This window comes from Antechinus flavipes, chromosome 1 (genome assembly GCF_016432865.1).
Source record: "Antechinus flavipes isolate AdamAnt ecotype Samford, QLD, Australia chromosome 1, AdamAnt_v2, whole genome shotgun sequence".
Lineage (NCBI taxonomy): Eukaryota > Metazoa > Chordata > Mammalia > Dasyuromorphia > Dasyuridae > Antechinus > Antechinus flavipes.
In genome coordinates, this window is record NC_067398.1 from 501,696,019 (window position 1) to 501,722,509 (window position 26,491).

At 36.7% G+C, this 26,491-nt stretch overlaps 1 protein-coding gene across 9 annotated transcripts in view; it reads right to left on the minus strand.

Moving 5' to 3' along the window:
- DLGAP1 (DLG associated protein 1) overlaps positions 1-26,491 on the minus strand; it is a 1,118,212-nt gene that overhangs the window by 56,610 nt on the left and 1,035,111 nt on the right. For all 9 annotated transcript variants that reach the window (XM_051970400.1, XM_051970401.1, XM_051970402.1 and 6 more), the window contains one exon: positions 22,099-22,190. In XM_051970400.1, coding sequence (XP_051826360.1) covers positions 22,099-22,190 — 92 coding nt within the window. The remainder of the gene's footprint in view (positions 1-22,098; positions 22,191-26,491) is intronic.

The window sequence follows — 26,491 nt, forward strand, 5'->3', positions numbered from 1 at the left end:
GCTGGTAAGTGACAAGTCTGTGAAGTCAGATTTGAATTCAGGTTCTCTTGGCTCCAGGACTAGTGTTTTAGTCATTGCACCACCTACCTGTTCCATAATAAGTATTTAATAAATGTTTATTGCCAAACTAAAAGTTGTTCAAGCTTCTGCTCTTTATAATTTGCATAGGAAAGTACTGTAAAATAATGGGGCACAAAAAAAACCACAAGAGGTGTTTTCCCCCTCTTTAGTTCAGTACATTAGCAGTAGGGTGTGAATGGAGAGGTGTGGCTGGCTTTATAGCACTATAATCTTGTTTGATTCAGACTCTGATTGATAAGCTTGTGCCTCATTTTTTCTACTTCTTTTTCCTGCAGTAGCTATCACTTCCTTTAATTGACTTCTGGTACAAAACTAGTATTTTGCCAAATGAAAAATGGCAATATTGTCACTTTATCGTATGGGTCATTTGCCAGTTGATTTTTCACAAATGTTTCACAGTTATTCTTCCAGTTTGATCTAAACTGAAAGGCAGCGTGATACAGTGGTCATGAAAAGAGTTCTTAAATAACTAGCTGTGTGACTAGATAAGTCACTTTATTTCTTTAAAGTTTATTTTCCTCATCTTTAAAATGAAAGTGTTGAATTAAAACATCTCTAAGGTTTTTTCTAGTTCTAATTTCCACGATTCATGACTGCTTCATAGTACAGCACTTTTGCTAATCTTGCCAGAACCTAGTAGAATAACTTGCTCATAAAAAGCTCAGTTAAATGTTTGTTGGACTACACCATGTTGATGACTTTAAAATACATAAAAAATTACCAATCTACAATTAAAATAGCACTGATCCAATTAGCGAAACAATTAAAATGAAGTCAGTATCTTGGCCAAGAAAACCCCAAATGGGGTGGTCCCTAAGAGTCAGACACGACTAAAATGACTGAACATAATCTTTGAGGGCAGAGATGTAGTAATTAAATAAACTTTATATCCCAAATAATTGTTATTTGTCCTTCATTTTTGAAGAGGACCAGTGACATTATGGAGTGATGTCTCAACTTGGGCATGAATTAGATTTAAGTGAGGCAGGTGACCTCTTTTACTTAAATCCAGTTCACTTACATGTCATGGCCTGATGTCATGGTCCTTTTCAAGAATGAAGGATAAATAATAACAGCATAGTAGCCTGAATAGTTTTTGTCCTTTATTTTTGACAAAGACTAATAATATTAAGGAATAATGACTTGTGCATGAATTAGATTTAATTCATAATTTAATTATAATTTAATGACTCTTCCAGAATCATTGAAGTACGGTGACAAGACAAGTCAAGACCACTGGCAATGGTGCAAGATCTATACCTTAGCATCTTTGATATCTGACCAATTTCTAAGTGCTCTACAGGGCCCGCTTCAGCCATTTTCATGGCCTTTAGAACAAATTTTTCTCACCATCCATCTGGAGGCTTGGGTTAGACATCCCCCTAAGTCACCAACAGTTTGAGTCCTGTTGATTAGCCTTAAATGCGTTCTGCTGAATCAGTTTACAGGGCTGTGGTCATTTAGGATGCTGTGTCCTCTTGGAGTCACAGGTGAGAGATGGACACCAAAGGCAGATGAGCAGCCCTGCTAGTTCTCTTAAACATACTATATACCCCTCCCTGAATAATTAGGGACTGGTATAGAGATAAGTCCTGGGATTTCATTGGTACAGGCAGCTATCAGGTAGGGAAATTCCCCTTAACAAGGTAGGTTAGAACCTTTGTATTTTAAAAGTCCTAGTGATTAAGTGACTTTTCCAGGTTTACACAATCAGGATGCGTCAAAAGATGGAACTAGAAGCCAGGTCTCCCATTAAATTTTAAATTCTATGAAGATTGTCTTTTGCCTCGATTAGCATAGTGCCTGACGGACACATAGTAGAGCTCAGCTATTTATTGAGTTGAATTGAATTCCTGGCTGACTCCCTAACTACTTTACTGTATTACTTTTGTGCCCCGGATGTGGTAGGCATTTAATCCATGTTGGGTGAACTGAATTGGTCTGTCATAAATTTATTATTGTCCCCATTCATATAGTGGAGCAATGGTTATTCACAGAGCTATCGAGATGCGTTGTCCTAGAAGCTGGATAGATGAAGAATACAACCTCAGCAAACTTTATACACTCCTATTTCTAAGCGCATAAACACTGTGTTTCCTGTGGCTGCGTACCCTGCATTGATTTATGTCAGTCCTTATATTTCCTTCAATGGGTCCTTTCCTTCATCAGTGCAGGTTACAATACACCTCACTCTTTTTCATCTTGTCCCTCTTCTCCTATAGATACTCCATAGGCGATATATATGTTATAATGCGTGTGTATGTTTATATTTATATATATGTATATATATCACAATATGATAGAACCCTTCCTGGAGGTCTTTTTTCATTTTGTGGCTACTAGGACAAAACTCTGGCTTTCCACGTCACCTTCCTTTCGCCTCTTCCTTTTTCTGATCATCATTTTCTCAATAATATCCCTTTCACTTAGAGTTGTTTAGGGAGCCAGTCTAGGTTTTGTGACAAAGACTCCTCTGACATAGTGTTCATGTGACTCAGGACCATTCACTTATCCTCTTAGTGCCCCAAGGCAACTCTCTAAGATTATAATTTTCAGAAAAAAGGTTGAGTTTCTTATCTCTCAGTTCCTTAAACCAATGAAATCACTAATCCTGTAATAAATAAAAATCTCATACACCAGTTCTGGAGCCTAGAACATCACATAGAAACATATTGTAACTATCACACACACACCATTATGTGTTTCTCCATGGTACTGAGTCACCCATAACTTTGATTCTTTCCATATTGTGGTGTTCAAAGATGGACAAGCATGCAACAAAAATGGGAGAATAACAGCATTTTAAATAGTTATATTTTTTATATCAGAGGACAATTTGGTGCTCAAACATGAAGAAGGATAATATGAATGACTAAGCCTATGCTTCAGCCTAGTTTCATATATATAAATCAGTCAAATTGTGTACATTTTAAACTAACAGTAACAGGAATCTCAGCTTATATGAAAGTATGAAATCATGGTATAGACAGCATGTCACTATGGTGAAAGAAAGACCTGTTTTATGAACTCATGCTGAGTGGAGTGAGCAGAACCAGAAGAACCAGAAGTAACAGCAAGATTATGTGATGATCAGCTATGATGGACTCAGCTCTTCTCAGCAATACATCAATCCAAGACAATTCCAATAGACTTGGGGTAGAAAATGCCATCTGCATCCAGAGAGGGAACAATGGATACTGAATATGGATTGAAGTATGGTATTTTCACTTTTTTTTGGTGTGTGTGAGGGGTTGCTTTTTCATTCTCATGGTTTTTCCCTTTTATTCTGAATTTTCTTTCACAATATGACTAACATGAAAATACGTTTAAAATGATTGTACATGTATAACCTATGTCAGAATGCTGTCTTGGGGAGAAGGGAGGTAATGAAAGGAGGGAGGAAAGAAATTTGGAATTCAAAATCCTTAAAAAGTGAAGATTGAAAACTATCTTTACATATATATAATTGGAAAAAATAAAGTATTATTAAATAATTTTTTAAAAGACCAGTTTTGTTCAAAGTTTCTACACTTCAAACATAGCCTGTTATTTCTCTGAGGAAAAAAGGCTACCTTCTGATTCTTTGGATTCATTCCCAAAATATTGTCAGTTAGCTCCTGATGTTCACTGGTCTCTCCCACCTCATTCAGGTGTAAAGGGGAAGACAATGCTACGGTTAAGAGCTATCCCAGTCATACAAAATTCCAACTGTGCAAACATGAAGCTTGACTTACCAAGATGATGTATTGCTAGAGGCATTACATTTCAAAACTTTCACGAATACTAGTCCCTTATTGTTTTCAGTACTAGCAAAGGCTGCCAAAGACTGACTCCATGCCACATATAAAATAGAATGACCTAGTTTCGTATCCTTTTGTTTTATCTATATTTAAAAAAAAAAAAAAAAACTTCATACTACCAAAATTCCTGACAGATTGGTCTTGGCCAAGGACCCTATAAATGTATTTACTATCTCAAGAAGAATGACTTGGCAATAGATTAATAGAAGTTTACGGTTAAGTCACCCAGAAAGAAATAAAAGTTAAATGAAATTAAAATGGCTAGGGATTAAAGGCTGAGCCTTTGAACCCAGGCAGACCTTTCCAATTTGCCCTGTTCCTGTCAACTTAGTTCCTTAAGAAAGTATTTTTCTCTATCATAGCTTTCAAAGAATGTTCCGCTCTACAAAACATTCAATACCTTTCAAGTTACAATATCCTCTTCTGAGAGAGGAACAAATGGCATTCTTAGGTATACCCAGGGACAAAGAGATTGGGCTCTTGAGAAAAAGTCTATTACTCTCTGTGTCTGTGACCCTCCATTTCCCCAAGTTACCCTTCTTCCCCCATGCTTTGGGATCAATGCTACTACAACGACTTTTCCCAGAGCTAGTGCTTCTTTTTCTCACTCCTCCATACCCCAAAGGCACAAGGTGTAATCATTACAACTTCTGCAAACTACCAGCAGATATCTGGCCTAAGGTGCAGAAAACCATGAAACCACAGACTGGATAAACCAGTCTGGAACACAATGCCGAGTCTGTTCTAAATAGCTACGGCTGTTGGGGTCAATCATTAGCATGCATCTCTGCTGAGGCTGGTGCTTCGGCTTCCCTTTACGAAACGAGCTTACGTTTCTCACGAGAAGGCTTTTTCTCTTTCCTTCTGTGCTACAGGTTACAAACGAACATACGGATGCTAAATTGTAGAGCTATTTCGAATCATTTCCAATCCTGTCTGTGTTCTAGCCCCACTTTTGCTTCTTGCCCTCAGCTGCTGCTGGGGAAACAAAACAGATTGTGGACAAAGCTAAGAACATTTAACATCATTGACATGCGTGCCTTGTACCTGCAAGGTATTCATTCACCCACACAGCTTCAGGATTCATGTCATAAACCCAGGTAATAGACTAACTCAGCTATCGGATTTTGAATCTCCTGGCTGCTGGTTATCTTTGGTCTCTTTCTCTTTCACATAATGGTAGCTTTTCAGGATTCAATCTGCCTTCAATGAGAGGAATGCTAGACCTATGCAGTTCTTTGTTTGTGAGAGCCTTTGGAAAAGTTTCCCTAAGCCTTCTGCCGTGGCTGGGTTCTGAATCTGCCACCCCCAGAACTGATGCACTTGTGAAAATGGCTCACTTTGGGGCACATGTCAAAACTCAGGATCCCTCTCTTATTTTAAAGCAAGGAAGTAAAAGGCTATCAACAACTGTGAATGAAAATTCCCTGAAACAAGGCTATTCTTTGTTAGTAGATCAGCTTCCAAATTCAAGTGGGCCAAACAGGAAGAAACATAGGTATAATGCTTAATCATGTCATCCAGGGAAGTGATACAGTGAAAAGAAAGCTGGTTCTGGAGTCGCAGGACCTTGGTGCCCATCCCAACTCTGCCAGCTGTGCCTACTGGAGAGAACTTGGCAAAATCCCTTCAACCCTTTGGGAATCAATTTCCTGGATTGCAAAATGAGGGATGCAGGATGAAGGTGTCTCTAAATTTCCTTCTAGCTCTATCATCTTATGAAAAACACAATAAAAGTAACACAGAAACAGCAGCAGGAAGAAATTGGATATAGAGGAATTCTTTTTTCATCTGTGACTGCCATTTTTCCTACTGGTTCATTCTTAAATACTTTCTAATCAGACTTTTGTGCTTATTTCAAATACTCTTTATCATCCTACTCCCAGGCTTTTGTTTCAAGAAAAAAAGTAGAATAGAATTTGTCTATACAGCTTTCCTCAATTTGAAGGAGTTTTAATTCAGGTGTTTAATAAGAAGAGGGGAAAGATGAGAAATGACAAATGCCAGGCTTTCGAGTGGCTCAGAGTATGTTGGCAGTCTGCTGTTAATCCCTCCCAGGCAGGTGCTAACATTGTTAAAAAGTGATCACTATAGAAACTTTTGCTGGTAGGTTCAACAAAGCAACCAGGAACTGAGGAGCTTGCTGAGAAAGAACCCATTCTTTAGCACAGAAACTAGAGGCTTGGTTCATCCCCAGGATAATTAGGAGATATACTTTATAACTAATGTCACAGGGGCTCATTGTGCTCTGTTTGGGGATGTTTCTAATGTTGAATCAGGTTGTGATTTTGATTTCCTCAAACTATAGCTGCTTTAAAAGGGAGGGAGAAAGGAAGGAGGAAAGAAAAATATGCATGTGGGATATCATTGAATATGCCAAGTTTTAGACTTTTGAAATCTGAAACAAGAAGAATACCACACCCTGAAAACTGGTGTGTACTGCAAGGAACTATTAGGACAAGGTCATGCTATTGAAAACTTGGCAAAGAAAAGAACTATTTTGTTGATTATAACAACAAGGGTGGGTACTAGAGCATGGACTGGTGAGGTATGAAGCTAGATCTGAAGCTTTTATGCTAACAAAGAAGGGGCTTTGACTACTGCAAGCCTTTCAAAGCTTGCTGTTGAAAAGAGACTCTTGAATAATAACCCACATTTCTAGGGCTCTTTCTAGCAACTAGAAAAAGTCAGAGGTACAAGTTTTATTAGCCTCAAATTTAATAGCTTAAGAAACAGGTTCAGAGGAATCTAAGTTCAACAAATTATTTTTTTAAGCAACTATGATGTCAAGACACCAGACGTACTCATGGTCACAAAGCTTTTCTGGACTTCATGATCTCCAGAAACTCATCATTATGCAAGATAAAATCATCTCTGAAACTCTCACTTCCTCAGCATCCCCTACCCCAACAGCTCCTCCCTTCCTCTGATTGGAGAAGGTGGAGGGTAGACATTGAAAATCTCTTCCCTGATTATCTACCATTGGTAAGGGTCAGAGCCAGAATTCAAACTAAGATCTATTAGATCTTTTGTACTATTCTCAATTTGGATTTTTTAGCTGTTAACATTCTAACAGCTAACCTAGGTTCTACTGTTGAGAGAAAGTGCATTAGGAACCATATTGTATCATTACTAATAATGACAATAATTTGGTAACTATAGTCCTTAACATTCCCTAAAAGGAAAAAAAAAAGTCCTTCCTTACAGCTTGCTATTTGTGTTCAATAAACCCTGCCTAGTTGTAAGGACAGTGACATTAATGCTTCCAAAGCAAAGAAAATCCAAGTCAGAGGCTGAGAATGATTAACTTAAGTATTAATGATGAAAGATCTTAAAAGATTGTTAGGGAGATAAAAGATTACATGCATAAGCTATTATTAGGTGAAAACAGACAGTCTTTCCTAGGATCCAATGTAACAGGCAAAGGCCTGTTACATATAACCAGCAAGTTTGCTTTCCTATAATCTTCTTCCCAAAAGAGTGGGATTGTCCTTGGATACTAAATAGTATAGTCAGACTATCCCTTTATAGCTGTTCTTTTGAAAGTTCATTTTAAATTGATTTTATTCATATATATGTAATATATGTATGACTCAGAACTGAATTCTTGGGTTATAAAAACCTGGTTCAAAAAACATGTTCTGGCTTTTGCCCCAACTCAAGTTCTCCTTTGAGAACATCAGAATATAGATTGTGTCTTGGGCTCTATAAGAAAGGTAAATATACATTCAGCTCCAATGTAAGCATTCTGTCTAATAATACATCAAATATACAAGTTTTATTTTTACCAAACAAAAAATGCAGAGTAGAAAGGATACCCTCAGACTTATAAACAATCAAAATAATTCTTTTTTCTTTTCTTTTTTTTTTTTTTTTTAGTGAGTCTCATCTCCTTTGTGGACTTAGACAATCTTCAAGATTTATTGTGCTACTTTAAAACTGAAACTCCTTAAAGGATAACTTGGTTATTGTTAAGAAGCCAACTCTTTTAACTTACAGTACTAACAGAAGACAAAGGTTTACATTTTTGCTTCCACTTCATGTCTCTTGTTGCTCTCTTGGCTCTGGTTCCATCTTGGTTCAGGAATTTCTTCATTGGCTGTTGCCTCTTTAAAGAGATCCTTAGCTGCTCTTCCACTGCCTCCCCATAGTTGTCATATCTGAGGCTACAGGTTTTCTGCAGTGTTACACAGACCCACTTCATTCCTTAGGACCCAAATCTGCTCTTTGTGTGTATCCCCTTTCCCATGTACATGTCTCAGAAAAAGCCTCTCCAGATTTCTGTTCCCTTTTAAAGGGTAGTACAGAGTAGACTAGAGTACAACTAGATCTATCCTAGCTGCAAAAGGATCAATCATTCCTCCCACCTATAATCAATCAATCAATCACTCTCCCTCTTTGTGGTATAATGAGCATCCAGAACAAAGATAATCTTCCATTAACCCAATAAGAAGATATCATCAATATCCCAATGGGGATATTTACATATTTATATATATGTATATAACATATACATATTTTCAATAAAGTTTAACCTTCAAATTAGAGTACAACTGAGATCTATTCTAGCTGCAAAAGGATCAATCATTCCTCCCACCTATAATCAATCAATCAATCAATCACTCTCCGTCTTTGTGGTATAATGAGCATCCAGAACAAAGATAATCTTCCATTAATCCAGTAAGAAGATATCATCAATATCCCAATGGGGATGATATTTACATATTTATATATATATATGTATATAATATATACATATTTTCAATAAAATTTAACCTTCAAACACAATTTGAACAGTCTGATTCTGCCCACATGCTCTATATCAAAATACAAGAAGGTGGAGGGAATGTCTATCACATGGCAGGATTTGTACAACCTAATCCTTTAGGAATGACTCTGATTCCTCCTGTACATCTCCATGGAGCACAACTTATGAAGACATTTTTTGAAGCAACTCTTTTTTTTTAATTTATAGTCTGCTCTTTCTATATAGAGAATCTAGTACATTTACTTAGATCCCTAGTTAAGAGCCAATTTGTATAGGTACATATTGTCCTACTCTTGTGTTTTATCACAGTATGGGGCTGGCCTTGGGTTCTTAATGTCAATGTAGATCAAGCTCTATCATACTGGAAAAGCTTTGAATACATTGCTTAGATCAAAGGATCTAAGTTTAGAGAGACTCATCACTATAAGGCTAGTCAATTTTTTTTTTAGAAGACTATCTGCTATGATTGTTTAGAAAAGTCACCTTTTACGTAGGCTTAGAGGGAGAGGTTGCCTAAGTGGAGAGAATACTCAAGCAGATGAAATGTATTTTCACACTCTAGGTTAAAAGAGAAAAATGAAGCTTTCCTGAAAATAATAAATAAGGCTTCAAAAGGGAAAAGTGGTGGAGAGAAAATGGTGTTTGTCAGGAGTTAGAGAGTAGAATATGATAATTCAGAGGAGGGAGACAAGAAAAAGATTGGCTATGTACTTGGAATTTAAAAAAAATAAACGTGAGGTTGAAGGAAGGAGAGTGGGATGCTATGAGGAAGCAGCTGTTTGTCCTCCCAGGAATGATAATGTAGTGCCCCAGAAACTACCAGATAAGAGACCATCTTGGGACAGATTAGAAAAAAAGAAAAGTTGTAGTGATTGGTTACTCCCTGATCAGAGGTCCTGAGGCAGGTATTTGTCAACCTGATAATAATAGAGAGGTCTGTTGTCTTCCCAGGGGAATGTATCTAAGACATAACAGAGAATATTGCTAAAGATTACTAAATCTTAGGCAAGACATTGAAGACTATAGAGGCACAGATTGTGTTTAACTCACTCTTGACCACTAAAGGCAAGGCGTACAGAAAAGAAAAATATTGTTGGAAAGCCAACAGCTGACTAAGAACTTGGATACACTAGAGAGTAGCAACAATGAAGGAGGAGGAACAGAAATTTGCAGGAGACAATCTATTTTCTGAGGAAAAAAAATCAGTAATGTAACCCATGACCTTAAAAGTCCACATGCAAAGTGCTAAAGTTTAAACAAGAAGCAATAAGAATGAGAGATCCTAAAGTAAAGAGGCAATTCAATCACATGGCTGTTGTTGAGATGTGGAGGGAGAAAACCTTTGCCTGGAATAAATCTCAGAACTAGGAAAAGAATTCATAGTGGAGAGAGCATTTGGGCAAAGATTAACAATTTGAGAAGCTGAATTGATTTTGACATTGGGATAATCTACAGACCACCTGGACAAAAAGAAGTAATAGATGAGGAATTTGGGAATTCATATTCCCAGTGGGAAATCACGGGGAAGTTAATCATAGAGGCATGGTATAATAGTAACAGGAAAATTCAATTATTCTGCTGGAGCTTTTTCTCTGATAAAAGCTGAGTACCCAATATTTTCATGACTTCCATAATCATAATGTAATCCTTTCAAAGGTGGAAGAACCAACAAGTAATAAATATATACTGATCTGAAAAAACTAGCTACTGAATGGAAATAATAAGAAGGAAGAATGGAAGAGAATAAGCATTTATAAAGTGCCTACTAAGAGCAAGGCATTGTGCTAAGCATGTTATAATACTGTGAAAAAGTGACCACTGCCTTTGATAATCTGTGTGAGAAGGAAGAAAATCCAAGCATGGATTGTTTTGCAGCTAAAATTTAGGGAAAATAGATTTCATGAGTGTGGATCACAACATAGCATTTCCACTCTTTCTGTAATTGTTTGCTTCCATTTTTGCTTTCCTTCTCAGGTTTTTTTTAACCTTCTTTTTAGATCCAATCTTTCTTGTATAGAAAGATAACTGTATAAATATGTACACATATATTGTATTTAACACATACTTTAACATATTTAACATGTATTGGACTACCTGCCATCTAGGGGAGGGAGTGGGGGGAAGGAGGGGAAAAGTTGGAACAGAAGATTTTGCAATTGTCAATGCTGAAAAACTACCCATGCATGATTTCAGAAAGGCCTGGAGAGACTTAGATGAGCTGATGCTGAGTGAAATGAGCAGGGGCAGGAGATCATTATATACTTCAACAACAACACTATATGATGATCAATTCTGATGGACGTGGCCCTCATCAACAATGAGATGAACCAAATCAGTTTCAATGGAGCAGTAATGAACTGAACCAGCTACACCCAGCGAAAGAACTCTGGGAGATGACTGAGAACCATTACATAGAATTCCCAATCCCTCTATTTTTGTCTGCTTCATTTTTGATTTCCTTCACAGGCTAATTGTACACTATTTCAAAGTCCTATTCTTTTTGTACAGCAAAATAACTGTTTGGACGTGTATACATATATTGTATATAACATATACTTTAACATATTTAACATGTATTAGTCTACCTGCCATCTAGGGGAGAGGGTGGGAGAAGCAGGGGAAAAGTTGGAACAAAAGGTTTTGCAGTTGTCAATGCTGAAAAATCACCCATGCATATATCTTATAAATTAAAAGCTATAAAAAAGAAAAATTACCCATGCATATGTTTTGTAAATTAAAAGTTATAATAATAATAAATAATAATAAAAGAAAATAGGTTTCAGAAGGTTCAGAGAATCTAGGTGTGATTCGATGGTGTAAAATTCTGCAGGGTAAGTCAGTCCGTATGTGATAGGAAACTCAAGAATGACTCAAAGAAAAACAATTACATGGGAAGGAAAAATAATTGTTATAAGAAACAGACCTAATACATAGGAACTCACTAAACAACTTAGATTTTAATAAATTATGTACAGAATACGAACTCAAGGGTAAGTAACAGAGAATGTAATATAATATGGTCTTATAAGAAGAATATCAATATCATTAAAATTCAGCAAAAACTCAGAAAGGCCTAGAGCACTTGCATGAACTGATGCTAAGTGAAGTGAGTAGAACCAAAAGAACACTGTACACAGCAACAACAATATTATATGTGATCAATTCTGATAGAAGCAGCTCTTTTCAACAATGAAGTGATTCATGCCAATTCTAACAGACGTGATGGAGAGAGCCATCTGCACCCAGAGAGAGGATTGTGGGGACTGAGTGTGGATCATAATATAGTATTTTCACCTTTTTTGTTGTTGTTTGCTTGATTTTATTTTCTTTTTTCATTTTTTTCTTTTTGATCTAATTTTTCTTGTGCAGCATGATAAAGATGCAAATATGTATAGACTTGCACATATTTAGCATATATTGGATTGCTTGCTTTCTAGGGAAGAGGGTGGGGGGAAGGAAGAGAGAAAAAATTTGGAACACAAGGTTTTGCAGGGGTGAACATTGAAAACTATCTTTGCATATACTTTATAAATAAAAAAAACTATAATTTAAAAAATAAAATAAAATTGATCAAAAAAAAATTCAGCATGAGCTGAGACTGATAGGGAAGCTAAAGCCAATAAATGGATAAATAAATAGAAGACTTTAAAAGTAATATTGGGAAGAAAGAGAGGGGATAAGAGAAGGAACAGAGCAGCTTTTGGGAGTGGATGTGATGATAACTGACAAGAAAAAGGTCAGGCTATTGGAATCTTATTTTGCTTGTTCTCTCAGCTGAGAATGACCTTTGCCCTGGAAATTACAGAACAAAAATGACCAATAGGAAGTTCATCCCCAAGATAAGTAATGAGGCACTAAGACAACATTTAGTTGCTTTTAATGAATTCAGGTTACCTGGTCAAAATGAACAATATCCTTGGTAACTAAAAGTATTCGAAGAGGTGATCAATGAGCCATTGTCAGGAATATGGAAAAAGTTCTGGACAGCAGAAAAAGTATGATAGGACTGGAGGAAAGCAAACATAGCAATTTTCAAAAAAGTGAAAAGAACAAAATCTGGGCGTTAAATACCAATGAGTATGATTTCAGTTCCTGGGAAAATTCTAGCCTGGATCACTAATGGTTAATGAACATTTAAGAAAAGAAAGCAATTGATCATGAAACTTAATCAAAAATAAATCACGTCAGGCAAACCGTCCTTCCCTTTCTGACGATGTCACTAAACTTGCAGATGAGGAGAATGTGCTAGATAAAGTTGTCTTAGACTTTCAGTCAGCACTTGATAAATAACTCATACATCCTTTGGGGGAAGGGGGAAAAATGTGGCCTAGAAGATACTATAATGAGATGGATTGTGATCCATTTGAATGTTTGGGCTCAAAAAGCAGTTAAAGGCTTAATATCAAGTTAGCAGTGAGTCTCTAGCAGACTGCCCTGGTGCTCCATGCTTGGTCTTGAGTGTTTGTCCATTCATCACTTAGAGAAAGGTATAATGGCTTCCTCACCAACTCTACTACAGTATACTGTGCGCTCTTAGACTTTGGAGCTCCTGTTTCTGACTTGGTACCCAGCTTAATGATTGTTTATAAATGTACCTACTGATGCTGGAGGGGGGTGGCGGAAACATGTTGGGTATTAAAAATGAGATGAAAAATGTACATGGTCCAAACTCTCAGAGATTTTATGGTCTAATAAAGGCAAAGCAACTCATATACAAATATGCTACAAAAAGAGAAGGAAAAAGAGGAAGAGGAGGAGGTGGGGATAATTACTACCATGGAGTACAGAACTCTCAGGACACACTCACACTAAGAAGGCTACCTGTTGGGCTACTTCCCTCCTTCTTTTGTTGGTTTGTTGACCGAGCTTAGTGTGTATTTGTATGCGAGTTTCTTTGCCCTTATTAGATAATAAGATCTCTGAGAGTTTTTAGACTGTGTACATTTTAAAATATTTTAAGTGCCTACTGGATACCAAGTCAGAAACAGGAGATCCAAAGACAAAGACAGAAACAAGAATTTAAACAAACAAAACTCTTAAGGAGTTTATGTTGAATTTTAGATAATAATTATTGATTGAATGAATAGAGGAACAAGGAAGTAGAAGCCTCTAGGAGATAGTCTTAGAGTATACAATCTACTTATAGTAAAGTTGGTAAGAGGATGAAAACAGAAATTTTGGAAATTAGAAAAACCCAGTTTTTCCCAGAGCCACAGGCTCAAGAAAACATGCAAAATATCTATTCTGGACTTATGTAAGATGTTTAGTGAAAAGTGAATGTTTCTTTTAAAAGCAGCTATCTTGTTTCTGAACTTTCCCCACATACATTTGCTATATCAATGGCACAATTTCATTGTGACAGCAAAAATAGAACCCTTTAGAAGTTGCACCCTCATTGTCCTTTCCAGGGAGGGTAGCCTAGGAGAAAAGAGCCCAATAGAGCCCAACTTTTCATGGTATTCAAGAGTATCATGGCTACATGTATATTTTGTAAGAATTGAATTTCATTTCTCCAGCTTTTTCTTTCTAACCAGCCAGTTTACCAGTGTTGATTTTTTTTTTAAACGTGGTATTCTGTTCCTAATACTTAATAGAATTTCTCTTTGTTTGGTTTAGAATTAGGAAGAATGCCCTCTGTTTACAAGGTTAGGCCTTTAGTAGATAAAGATTTAAGTAGCTTTGCCTATATTTGTTTCAGTTCCCAAAATGTACAAGCTTCAAAAAGAGATAATGAGTACCTCTGTGGCTAATTGACAAATTCTTGTTGTTAATAAATGTTTGAATGCTATCTTTTATCAGTAAGTTGATTTGGGGAGGTGTTTGATGGATAGCTATTTGACATACTGGGCAAAAATTATAGTCCTGTCCACTTTACCATCAGACAATTAAAAACACAAACAAACAAACCAGAACCCAAACCTTATAATAGCCATTAAGTAAGGCCAAAATAGCTAGCCTCTGTTGACTTGGATAGACAAAGCTCACAACTGATTGAGTTTTGCATAGAGCTCTCAATTTACCTGCCCTCATCAAAGCAAAATAGAAAATCCCCACTGAGAGTATTTTAAGATAATAGATTAGTTATGTTTGTCTAGGAGTAAAACAGACATCAATACCAGTTTCAAGGTGTCCATTTATCTAAGACTGATTAACTAAGTAGGGAAGAGTCAAAATAACTCTTTGAAGGATCTTGTTTTATAGTTTTATAGTTATGAGGAATTCAGCAATGAGGAAAAACTTCTACAAAGTTACTCTTTTTCTAATATCTAAGTGACCTTTTAATTATACAACAAAAATGCTTATTAGAAGCTTTTTGGTTTTTGTTAAATAATAAGCAAAAATAATGCAATATTTAGCAGTCTTCTAGGCAGATGGGCCAGCCCCATCCCATTAATTCTTTAAAAATTGCTTCTACTAGTAATGTGTTATGCTGATAGCAGTAGAAATATATGTATGAAGGTTGGTTACGTTTGCCTTAACTATAAAAAGCATGGTTGTGCAGCCAGTTTCCTCAACTTTTTACTTCAGAGATGTTCCCTGGTGGGAAGGAATTATTTCAGAAAGAAAACTTAAGATGACATTGCAGACATGAAAAATAATGAGATTTCCTCTTGCAGAATCTATTATGCCTTGAAGTATTTCAGATTTCAAAGCATTTCCCTAAACACTGAATTAAAGAAACATGGGTAAGAATAAATGGCTCAGAAGACCTGGGATAAAAAATGCTGTCTACCTCCAGAAAGAAAACAGTTGAACTCTTTGAGTGCAGATTGAAGGATACATTTTTTATTTTCTCTGTTTTTCTTTTCTTTGTGCTTTCTTTTGCAACAGGGCTAATATGGAGAACATGTTTTGTATAACCTCACATGTATAAAATCAATATCAAATTATTTGCTTTCTTAAGGAAGGAGGAGAGTTGGGGAGAGGAAGAGAGTTTAGAATTCAAAATGTTAAAAAAAAAAGTTTAATTTTTTTACATGTAATTGGGAAATGTTTAATGAAATAAATTATATATAAAATTAAATTATACATAGATGCATTGCATGTATACATATACAATACATATGCATGTGTATATGATATATAAACTTATATCTATACATACATATATGCACTGTGTTCATCCACATACATATATATAGATGTATATATGCATATACATACATGTGGCTGACTTAGACAATAATCTAAATTTACTTTAAAATGTTCTAGCCCAGTGGTCTCCAATTTTTTTTCTGACTTGTCACATAACATATAAATTTTTGAGCACACATTCTCAGTGTCTATATATTTATTTATAAATAATTCAGTTGTGCTCCTAGAAGCAGTGTGTACCATAGTAAATAGAGAGCTGGCCTTGGAGTCAGGGAGACTTGGATTCAAGTATGATCTCTGAAACAAAGCAACTTCCTAAAACTTTTAAATTTCAAAGAAGGTGGCAATCTGCTTGAAAAGACTTACCTACCAACTCTCTCTACCAATGTAATCCCAGATCCAGTCTTTATCACCATATATGTGTGCTGCTGAACTAATAAGTACATTATAAAACATACACTAAAATAAAATTTTAAAGGATGACATAAAGATAAAACAAAATAATTTTTTTTGCCAACAGTATGCAAATCCTCTTTGCTTTAATTAAAAATTATTTTAGTGAGAGCAATATGATTAAGCTGCTTCACTGTTTTTTAAAATCTTGAAATACAGCAGTACTTTTATAGGAGCTTCTAAATTTCAGTTAGTCTCTCACAATAGTAAGCTTATTTTTTTCCTCTTCAGGATAGCTATTGTGGTCATTGGGTCTGCCTCTTTGTGACCCTCTGGACCTCAGCACACCAATACTGTCCATGGGTATTCTTGGCAAAAATACTGGAGTGGTTTGCCATTTCCTTCACCAGTAAAATAAGATAAGTTGAGGTTAAGGGACTTGACTCTACATCATGTCTGAGACTAAATTTGAACTCAGATCTTTCTGATTCTTGGTCCAATATTCTATCTATTAACCTAGTAGCCTCCTTTGAGAAAGCTGGATGATTTCTAATGAATGAATAAATGACTGAATGGAAATGTAAGAAAAATCATTTATTAAATACTTATGTGACAAAAGTAAAAACTCTCCCTGTCCTAGATATTTACATTCTAATAAGGAAAACAACACTATAGGGGCATGACCCTGTGGTCCATAATGTTACGAGGGGGAGTTATGGGGAGAGGAGATGGTGAGGGAGGGAGTATATTGCCACATCCCATCCAGGAACAAAGGAAGAGTTTATTTGAACAAAATTCTTGGTTCTAGACCTAGAAAAGGGAGGAGGCAGGTTAGGGGAGGAAAGGTATGGGCTTCTGGCCATCAGACTGTGAACTGAGTAGACAGAAAGGAGGGAGTGAAGTGAACCATGTCTGGGGCTTTCCGGAATTTATATTCCAGGAGACATGATTACCAACCTGAAGGTCTCAGGGCAAAAGTTCTTCCAGGATTTATTCTCTGGTGACATGTCCAGAGAAGAGGGAGAAGTCTCTCTTTGTTCTACATATGTGATCATTAGATAATATCTATAACTTGGGATCATTTGACATACAGACCAAATGAGGTCACCTATATCAATCTATATTATAAATAGTAATTAATTGAATGATCATTTAATTTATTAATACTTAATTTCTTTCTTTCTTTTTTTAAACAACAACTTTGTAACAACATTTATAATTTGTTTTCTCCCAAGTGCATCAGGTACCAATCATACCTTTCTCTAGTCACATCCTGTTAATCAGCAGCATCTGATTTACTGTAAACAAATACCAGGGCTAATTAGAACTAGATCTTACCCTTAGCAAGGACTGGGTGCATTGATAGTGAACCTACCTGCTTTCAAAATTTAGGCTATAAAAATTCTAGGCCAGTGAAAGAGGCTGATTAAAAGGAACTTAATTTGTTATAACAACTGTTATCTGAAATACAGAGGTGGTTGTGCTTCAGTAACTATGTTACAATACTGATTTGGGGGTTCAAATCCTCCCTCTGACTCTTGTCTGTGATTCTGGGCAAGTTGCTTAAGCTCCCTCATCAACAGCAGTTTCCTCATCAATACTACAAAATGAGTAACAAAGATTAAATGGTTTGTGAGGTCCCTTTCAGGTCTAACTATATAAACTTTTCCTGAAGTATTGCTTGATTCTTCATCTTCCTCCTTTATCCCACTGTAGATAAAAAGGCAAACACAATTCTTCAGGCACTTAAAAAAAATGAAATCACGCAATTGAGCCAATCTTCAAGCTCTTCATCTGTAACATTTTTAGACATATTTGGTAGTTGCTCATATTCTTTTCTTCAATCACAGAGTTTTGTAGGAACATTGTGATCTTGGGCCACCTTCCCATCTTTCTAGTGATTGGGATCCTGAGATGTCTAAGCTGTTAGATTATTGTTATCTTCCTCTTTTACAGGAGTTTCTAAACTTATCATCAGATCTAGTTCTTCATTCAAATGGTCCTCAAGAGGTTGCTATGGGGGAATGATTTCCTAATAATTCTCTGAAGAGTCTATGGCTTGAGTTACTATCTACCTGCAAACAGTGGATAAGGGCAACATCAGAAATCATATCCCAGATCCCAGGACTGTCCCACCTGTATACTCAGCCATCTTCCATTTTCCTTAGTTTCATCTGAATGAGCTCTTTAGTAGCTATATCCTGGAATAATTTGGCAATCACATTTAGGTAGGATGATGAAACAATTCCTGAAGGGCTGAGACCAAGACTCAAAGTTCACATTAATAGCCAAGAGCTGTTTAAAGATAAATTTTAAGTATCTCACTCTTTTTCTTCCAATAGTCAGTCAACAAGCTTTTATTAGGTATTTGTTATGTGCTAGGAGGGACAGCTAAAATGAGTTGGAGAAGGAAATAGCAAACCACTCCAGTTTCTTTGCCAAGAAAGCCCTAAATGGGGCCGCAAAGAATCGAACATGACTGAAAAACAACATGTTCCAGGCTCTGTGCTAAGGATTGAAGATATAAATTCAAACAAAAAGAAAAATGGTTCTTCTTTATTTTAATAGAGGAAGACAACTCATAAAAGAGGAACTGAGAAGTAGAGATAGGATGGGGAGCTAACTGTCTTGGGAAGTGGTCTCTTAGTCTATAGAAGGACAGATTGCTGGTCTGAACTTTTCCCCAAGATGGAAATTCTATTAGAACTACCAATGAGAGAAGGAGCCCACAGTACCTGAATGAGGGGGCAACTGAGGCATGTTGTCATAGTTCAGAGAAGAAAAGAAGGCTGGTAGGTTCCCTTCTCCAAAATAGTGGTTCTGGGAAGAACTAACCAATGGAAGAAGAGGCTTAGAGAACAATTTAAGGTAACAAATGAGGCATGGTGAAATTCAGAAAATTAAACTGTGAGGAGTCATCTGCCGAGCTAAATTGGAATCTGCCCCGCTCTGATTCTCCTTTTTGATTTCCTCCCTTTCTCAATATCTTGATAGTGATCCCAGTTAGGGGCAATCTTTCCTTGGAAATAATTTCTCCATTCATTCTTCTCTTCTTTGCACTGTTCTTGAGTTTTTCCACATCAGTAAGTTTCTGTATTATTGATCTCCCTTCTTTAAAGTCTTTCACAACCTTTCCAGGCTTATGACATATACATTATGGTCTAGCCTGATCGACCTTCTTATCATTCCATACACAACAGCCATTCTGCTTCCCTTTGTGCCTTTGTACAGACTGTTCCCCATTTCTGAAATTCGTTCCTCCTTCACTTCTGCCTCTACAAATCCTCAATTTCCCTCAAAACTTAGCTCAAGCTTTACCTTCTCCACAGTCTTGCTTTCTTAATCCTCCTAACTGCTGATCCCACATTCCCCTCTTCCCCTTACCTCCTATCTACTTTGCTCATCAAAACAATTCATGTTATTGCCCTCTCTCAGTCACCACACACACACACACACACACACACACACACACTCTTCTAGGAAGACAAGGGCTATTTTATTTAGGCCATGTATCTCCAAGGCCTTGCAGAATGACCAGTATGCAGCAGGTGTTCATTCTTAGGTTGACTGTCACTTTTTACCATCCCTGATGGGTCTCATGTGCTAGCTTCCCTGGTCTCAGGAGTAGCCAGGCTACTCTGGCCTTAGTCCCACCTTCAGGTTTTACCTCCTTGACTGTTCCTGTAGCCTCTACATTGTCACGATCCTGGCCCCAATCTGGCTGCCATCTGCCCTGGACCTTTCACTCAGTTTCCATCTGTCTCCATGGCCACCATTTCCCCTGATGGATCCCATCCAACATACTCCTCTTAAACCAAGGGAGAACATACTCTAAATTCTATGATCCTGATACTTGCATTACCCACCTCCTTGGTTTGTTGTGAGAAGAAAACTTTGTAAATCTTCAAGTGCTATGTAAATGTGAGTTATTACTTTTCCACTATATAAATAAAACTCTTCCTGTGTTTCATTTTCTTCATTTAGAAAAAGGATTAGCACCTATGGCTCTTTGGTGAGACTCAGTCCTGCAAATAGTCTGAATTTTCCTTTCCATGTAGGGGGAAGCCAGCTGACAAAGTAAAATGGAATGTTTTAGGTGAATTTATGAGGGGCCAGGCAACTGTTCTGCACCCTCCTCCAAGGGCACAGCTGCTTTGTAAATGCCCCAGGCAGCAGAGAAGCAAAAGAGAAGGGAAAAGATTACAGCTATTTCCGAGTTCTTATTTTAGGAGAGATTTTCTTGGGTAGCATATGTCTACACATTGTAAGCATGCAGAGGAAACCTTTCCTGCCTCAGCTCCTGGTCCCCAAGCAGATTGATAGGCATCTTTTGATGTACCTAGACTAAGAAAATACTCTGGGAAGAAGAAGACAGAGGGCTTCTTTAACTTCAACCTTAACAAGGTTATTTGTTTATTATGTGCAGAACACAGAAGTAGGTGAAGAATGAAGTTAAAAATTTGGAGGAAAACGAGTTCCTGTCTCATGTCAGGACAGATAGAAATATGTTACATACACAAAGAGACCCATAAAAGTTTTCCTTAAGTGCATAAGAGGGGAGAAAAGAAATTATTATTTGGAGTTGGAATGGGGGTTAAGTGAGACTTGATATTAATTGAATCAGAGGAGGCGTCTTAAAGAAAGTTGCTTTTGATTGGGGCCCAAAGAGACAAGTAGGACTTCTTAACAATGGAGAAGGTAGGAAATGTGTAAGAAAAAAAGATAGACTGGTGAATCAGGGAGATTGAGGGATAACAAATGGATAACTGGAGAGCTGCATGGATCCCCACATATAATATTTAAAAACAGAAGAAAGCCCCAAGTATGTGGATGAATTCGTTATAAAAAGGCATGGATGAAACTCGTTAAGAATTTCTGGCTGAGTTGTGATCTGCACAAAGGATGGAATATCCACAGTGAGATGATTATGGAGCAATTGAAGCATCAAGATACTAAATATAGAGTCTGGGGTAGAGGGTAAGAAGAAAAGAAAATAAATATGAAGAAGAATAAAAGAAAGCATTCCAGATATACAGAATAGTGTGAGCAAAGGCATATAGGAAGGATGGATCAGGTTATGTTTGTTGTTGTTGTTGAGCTGTTTCAGTCACATCCAGCTCTTCATGACCTCAGTTGAGGTTTTCTTGGCAAAGATACTAGAATGGCTTACCATTTGCTTCTCAAGCTCATTTTACAGATGAGGAAACTGAGGCAAACAGAGTTAAGTGCCTTGCCCAGGATCACATAGCTATGTGAGCTATGAGCTCATGAAAGCTCATCTTCCTGGTTATATTTAGAGAAGGAAATTCTAAATTTTTAATCTTTTCTCATACTACTCCTCTCTAGATATGCCCCATTTGGGGCTTTCTTGGCAAAGAAACTGGAGTGGTTTGCCATTTCCTTCTCCAACTCATTTTAGCTGTCCCTCCTAGCACATAACATACATTGACCAATGTATAGAGTATGACATATGTATATATGTGTATATATATATATATATATGATAGCATATCTAGAGAGGAGTAGTATGAGAAAAGATTAAAAATTTAGAATGGTTCCAGTAGAGAGCACTGAATACCAGAATAAGGAGCTTGAATTTTACTTAAATGGGTAATAAAGAATTACTGAATAGTTCTGAGAAAAGGAATATGACCAGATTCAAATGGAACAACATGTATGTGTGTACATGTCAGCATAAGTATGTAGCTATTTATTTCAGGAAAAAGGGGGCATCTCTTTTCATCATCATCCATCTTGATATAATGGATTCTATTAATGGAGTGGTAAGAATGTCAGCCATCATCACTGCAGATAAGAATTGCTGACTAACTTATTCCATGACCTATAGAGCTGGGGAAATTTGCCTGCTCTGCAGATATTAGGTAGGGGAAAAATTTTAAAGATTTAAAGGACTAGCTAAATAAAAATGCTAAATAATAAAACTAGTAGATATTTACTCACCATTTCTCCTCTTCCACTTGGACTCCTATGGACTGGAACTTACTAGTTACTTTATTTTCTCCTGCTTTGACTGGTTCATCAACATCATCAACCTAAAGAAAGAATGAGATAAGAAGAGATACTGGACAAGACTTCTCAAACTTGAAAAAGAATCATTATTATATTTTATCAGAAAAACCTCAAGCATGTATATTAACTGGGTTTGCTTTGTTAATTTCAAAATCTGAGGAACATTGATTGAAATCTGAAAGGGTTCTCAGAGATCATCTACTACTTCACAATAGGAAACTGAGATTCAAAAAGATTATGTGACTTGCCCAAGATAACACATATAGTAAACCAAAGCTAGGACTGAATTCAGTTTCTCTGATTCCAAATTCAGCTTCCTTTTCCATTGCACCACAGTACCTATAGCTTTCCTGTAAGATATGGAGAAATCATCACTCTTTTATCTATCCACACAATTCTTCATTCTCCAACTAAATGATAAGTCATTCTGTTTACTCACCAAATTCCAATGAGTCTACTGATAGATGATGATATTTCTTCCATGCATTCTTAGTGAATGTGCATTTAAGCCCTCTCTATTAAAGCTGTACCTCCTGATAGGACTGTGACTCTGGATTCCTGAAGACTAGGATAGTAGACAGAAAATAGGCCCCGGCAAGTGCTAATAAACTGAAAAGGATTTGAATATAGACTATCATTGTTATACTCACATCATTTAATCAAACTGAAAAGCTTATCACCAGAAGATTGACCATCAAGTAATGATTTTTTGGCCACATAAACTCATGAATATAGTCTATTAAATTCTAATTAAGGTTCCTTCTAGCCCTGGATCTATTCTACCAACACATAGAAATATGTGCTATATATTGGTAAAAAGAGTACATCTGGCAATGGAATCATAGATTCTGCAAATGTTGCAGTAGTAGTAGATATCCCTTTAAGAACGTATAATTTAAGTTTTCGTGCTGTAGATAGACCCTGGGACTCATAGAATTGTAGGCCTTTATAGACTTTGTGGATCATTTTGATTAGCTTGGGATCTGCCTGGGAAATACAGATATAGACTACAAAAGACACAAAGCCCAACAAGAAGGAACTATTTATAAACCACTTTTGTCATTTGTGTTGATAGGAGAAAATCTTTGTAGTCAGGGAGACTTCTTTAGTGGAACTGATTCAGTTTTTAAAAATGTAAACTTCTCAAGTTACCAACTTTTTTTTTTTGCAATAAAAGAATTGCCCTTTAAATATAAATCCAGTGCCATTCAGCAGATATGCAAATGTTGTGACACACACACACACACACACACACATATGAAACTAGCTAATTTTAAAATTGGCAGCATGTCTAAAAGTGACAATATCATGTCTTCCCAACTTATGGAACAGGAAGGAAAATTAGGGTCATTTAAACTACTTAGTTCTCATTTGAAGTAAGTCTAATTAAATAAACCTACACAAAAGAGAACTAATTCTGCTTTCTTAGTCTTTTAGTCATCAAAATAAAATTTACAGAATTTAACTGTTTCACAAGTATTCTCTTGACTACTTTTCCACATTTTTAGTCTTCATTTAACACCAGAAAAAAGAAAAATTCTACATACAAGTAGAACAGAAAAAGATGACTTTATATGAAATCCTATTCTCTATTGCTTACATCCATTTTTAAAAATTTGCTTATCACAAATGAGAGTAAATTTGAGATTTGTATAAATAATGGCTGTCTCAAAGTCTACTGACAGGTCAGTTGCTTTATTATGGTTCTAAAATCTCTCTATAAACTTAATTGGCCATTTTCAGGTTGTCTCACTCCTGAAAGTAAACACATTACCTCACTGAACTCTAACATCTGTATTTTTGTGTTTATATAGTTTTAATTATCAATGACATAATATATAATGTATAATGAAAGTGCTTTATAGATGTAGCCAGATTGCCCAGTGGATAGTGCACTGGCCCTGAAGTCAAGAGGATCTGAGTTCAAATTTGATCTCAGACACTTATTAGTTATATGACTCTAAGCAAGTCACTTTACCCCAATTACCTCCAAAAAAGAAAAGAGTTTTGTAAATTATAAAGCCCCATATCACCATACGGTTTCGCTGGCACAATAAATAAATTGATATTTTAAATTATTTCCTTAAAGAATTTATAAATCCCACAGACTACTTTTATAGCATGTGAAATGTTGAGCTTGAGGAGGTTTAACTGGATTACCTCATCTATTAATGGTTACATTTACTGGCCAAGCAGGAGGTAAATCAGACATGGTGAAAAGCTGGCAAAGGGAGGAGGGATACAGAGATAGGGGAGCTAAGAGGAATCTTCAGCATAGAAGAATCATGGAAAGTCGCCCTAGGGATAATGAATTTGATTAAAGTGCTGAAAAAAACAGATCACCTCCTGTACCGGAAGAAGGCAAGCTCTCATGTGAATCTATAATTTCTGATGAATTATAATATACTCAACATAACAAGGAAGAACATGACCTCAACCCTATTCTCATCAAAGGTTTTCAAATTCAGTCTATTTGGGGGATGGGAGCGGAAGGGGGGCTTTTCTTTCTTGTGGAAATGTATTTCTGATTCAGCCATTGATGTCAATGGATTCTCTTTTCAGCCAAATTTGCCAGCTTGCATCTTTTCTATAATTAGTTCTGCACAGGTTTATGGTACTTAAGCCTATTGTATTCATTTGCATGTTTCAAATAGATTCCTCTTTTAGACTGCTCCTCAAGGGTATAGATTTTCCTCCATGATCTTGTTAGGATCTGCCTTTAATCCTCCTACACACACCCTGGCACTCCTCTCTGAAACCAGGTGAGAGCCCACTTACTTGCCTTTACCTGCAGGTCCTAGGTTGGCTACACCTGGGGATTATCTCCTGCTCTAGCATGAAGAACATAAGAAGCTTCTGTATGGGGCTAATGGAGGAGGTAGAGAAGTTTTCTTAAGTATCAATGCTGATTTACTTCAATTTTATTCCAAGTCAACAAGTATTTATTGAATCCTTCCTATTTTCATATGCTGTTGAAAGGAGAACAATTCCATCTCTGTCCTGAGCCATGTTGAAATGGAGGCAAGTTCACAAATAATTATAATTCTAACAGATTGTGATCAATGCAGGATGAGACAGTAATAAGAGCTCTGGGTTTGGAGTTAGGGGGCCCAGATTTGCATTCTAGCTCCCCTTCTGACTACCTCTCACCTTGAAGAAGACAGGTAAGCTTTCTGGGACTGTTTCTCCATCTGTAAAATAAGACTAGAGGAGCTCTAAATTTGCTTCCAGCTCTAAACTTATGATTCTATGATCAATAAACTTTTATTATGTGCCGACTATGAGTCAAGCATTAGGAGTGCAGAGACAGAAGTACATATGGACCACACCCAGGGAATTTACTTCCCTCAGGGAGACAGCAGGTGCATGTGTATGCATATGGATATAGACACAAGACAATTTTTTTAGGAAAGCAGGAAAGCATCTGGGGGAATTAGCAGATATTTCCTGTAGAAAGTAGTGCTTGAGATGAGTCTTAACAGAAAACTAGGAAGAAAGAGTGTGCTCCAGGCATGGGAGAAACCCAGTGCAAAGGCACTGGGAAGCAAAGGGAAATGGGAGATGGGGTCACCATGTATGAGAATAATAACAAGGCCCCTTGCTGAAGTCATCATATGTGTAAAGACAAGTAACATGCAAATAAGGCTGGAGAGGTAGTTTTGGGACAGATTGGGAAAGTTTCACTTTAAAAGCACTAGTTTGTATGTGATTCTAATAGTAATAAAAACTGCCAATGGAGTTTACTGAATAAGGCAATGATATTGTCAGACTTACGCTTTTGGATAATTATTTTGGCAGCTACGAGAAGGATGGATTATAGTGGAGAAAAACTTGGGGAAGGGGGACCAATTAGTAGGTTCCTGAAATAGTACAGGGCAGAGGGGATGAGGGCTTGCCCTACGGTGATGGCCATGTAAGAAGAGAGTTATGGAAGAAGCAAATTTGGCAGCCAAGAGAATGTGTGGAGTGAATGAATATAAAGAGCTGATAACAGCACTCAAGTTTAGAATCTGGGTGATTGGGAGGATGGTAGTGCTTTTGATACAAATAGAAGAGGAGGGGGGAAAGATAATGTGTTCTGTTTTAGATGCATGGAACTGGAGGTCACTTTAGCATGTCCGGTTTGTAAATTTAATAAACACTTCATGAGAAAGGGCTAGACCTTATTATGCTTCATAAAGAATACCTGTGTTAATGTGGCATAACGAGCTGAAATCAACAGCTATGAGTGTTCAAAGGAGGAGACGGTCATATTTAGTTTGGAGTATTAGAAAGGGATTTATTTAAGGAGGTAACATCTGAAATGACTTGACAGATAGGCAAA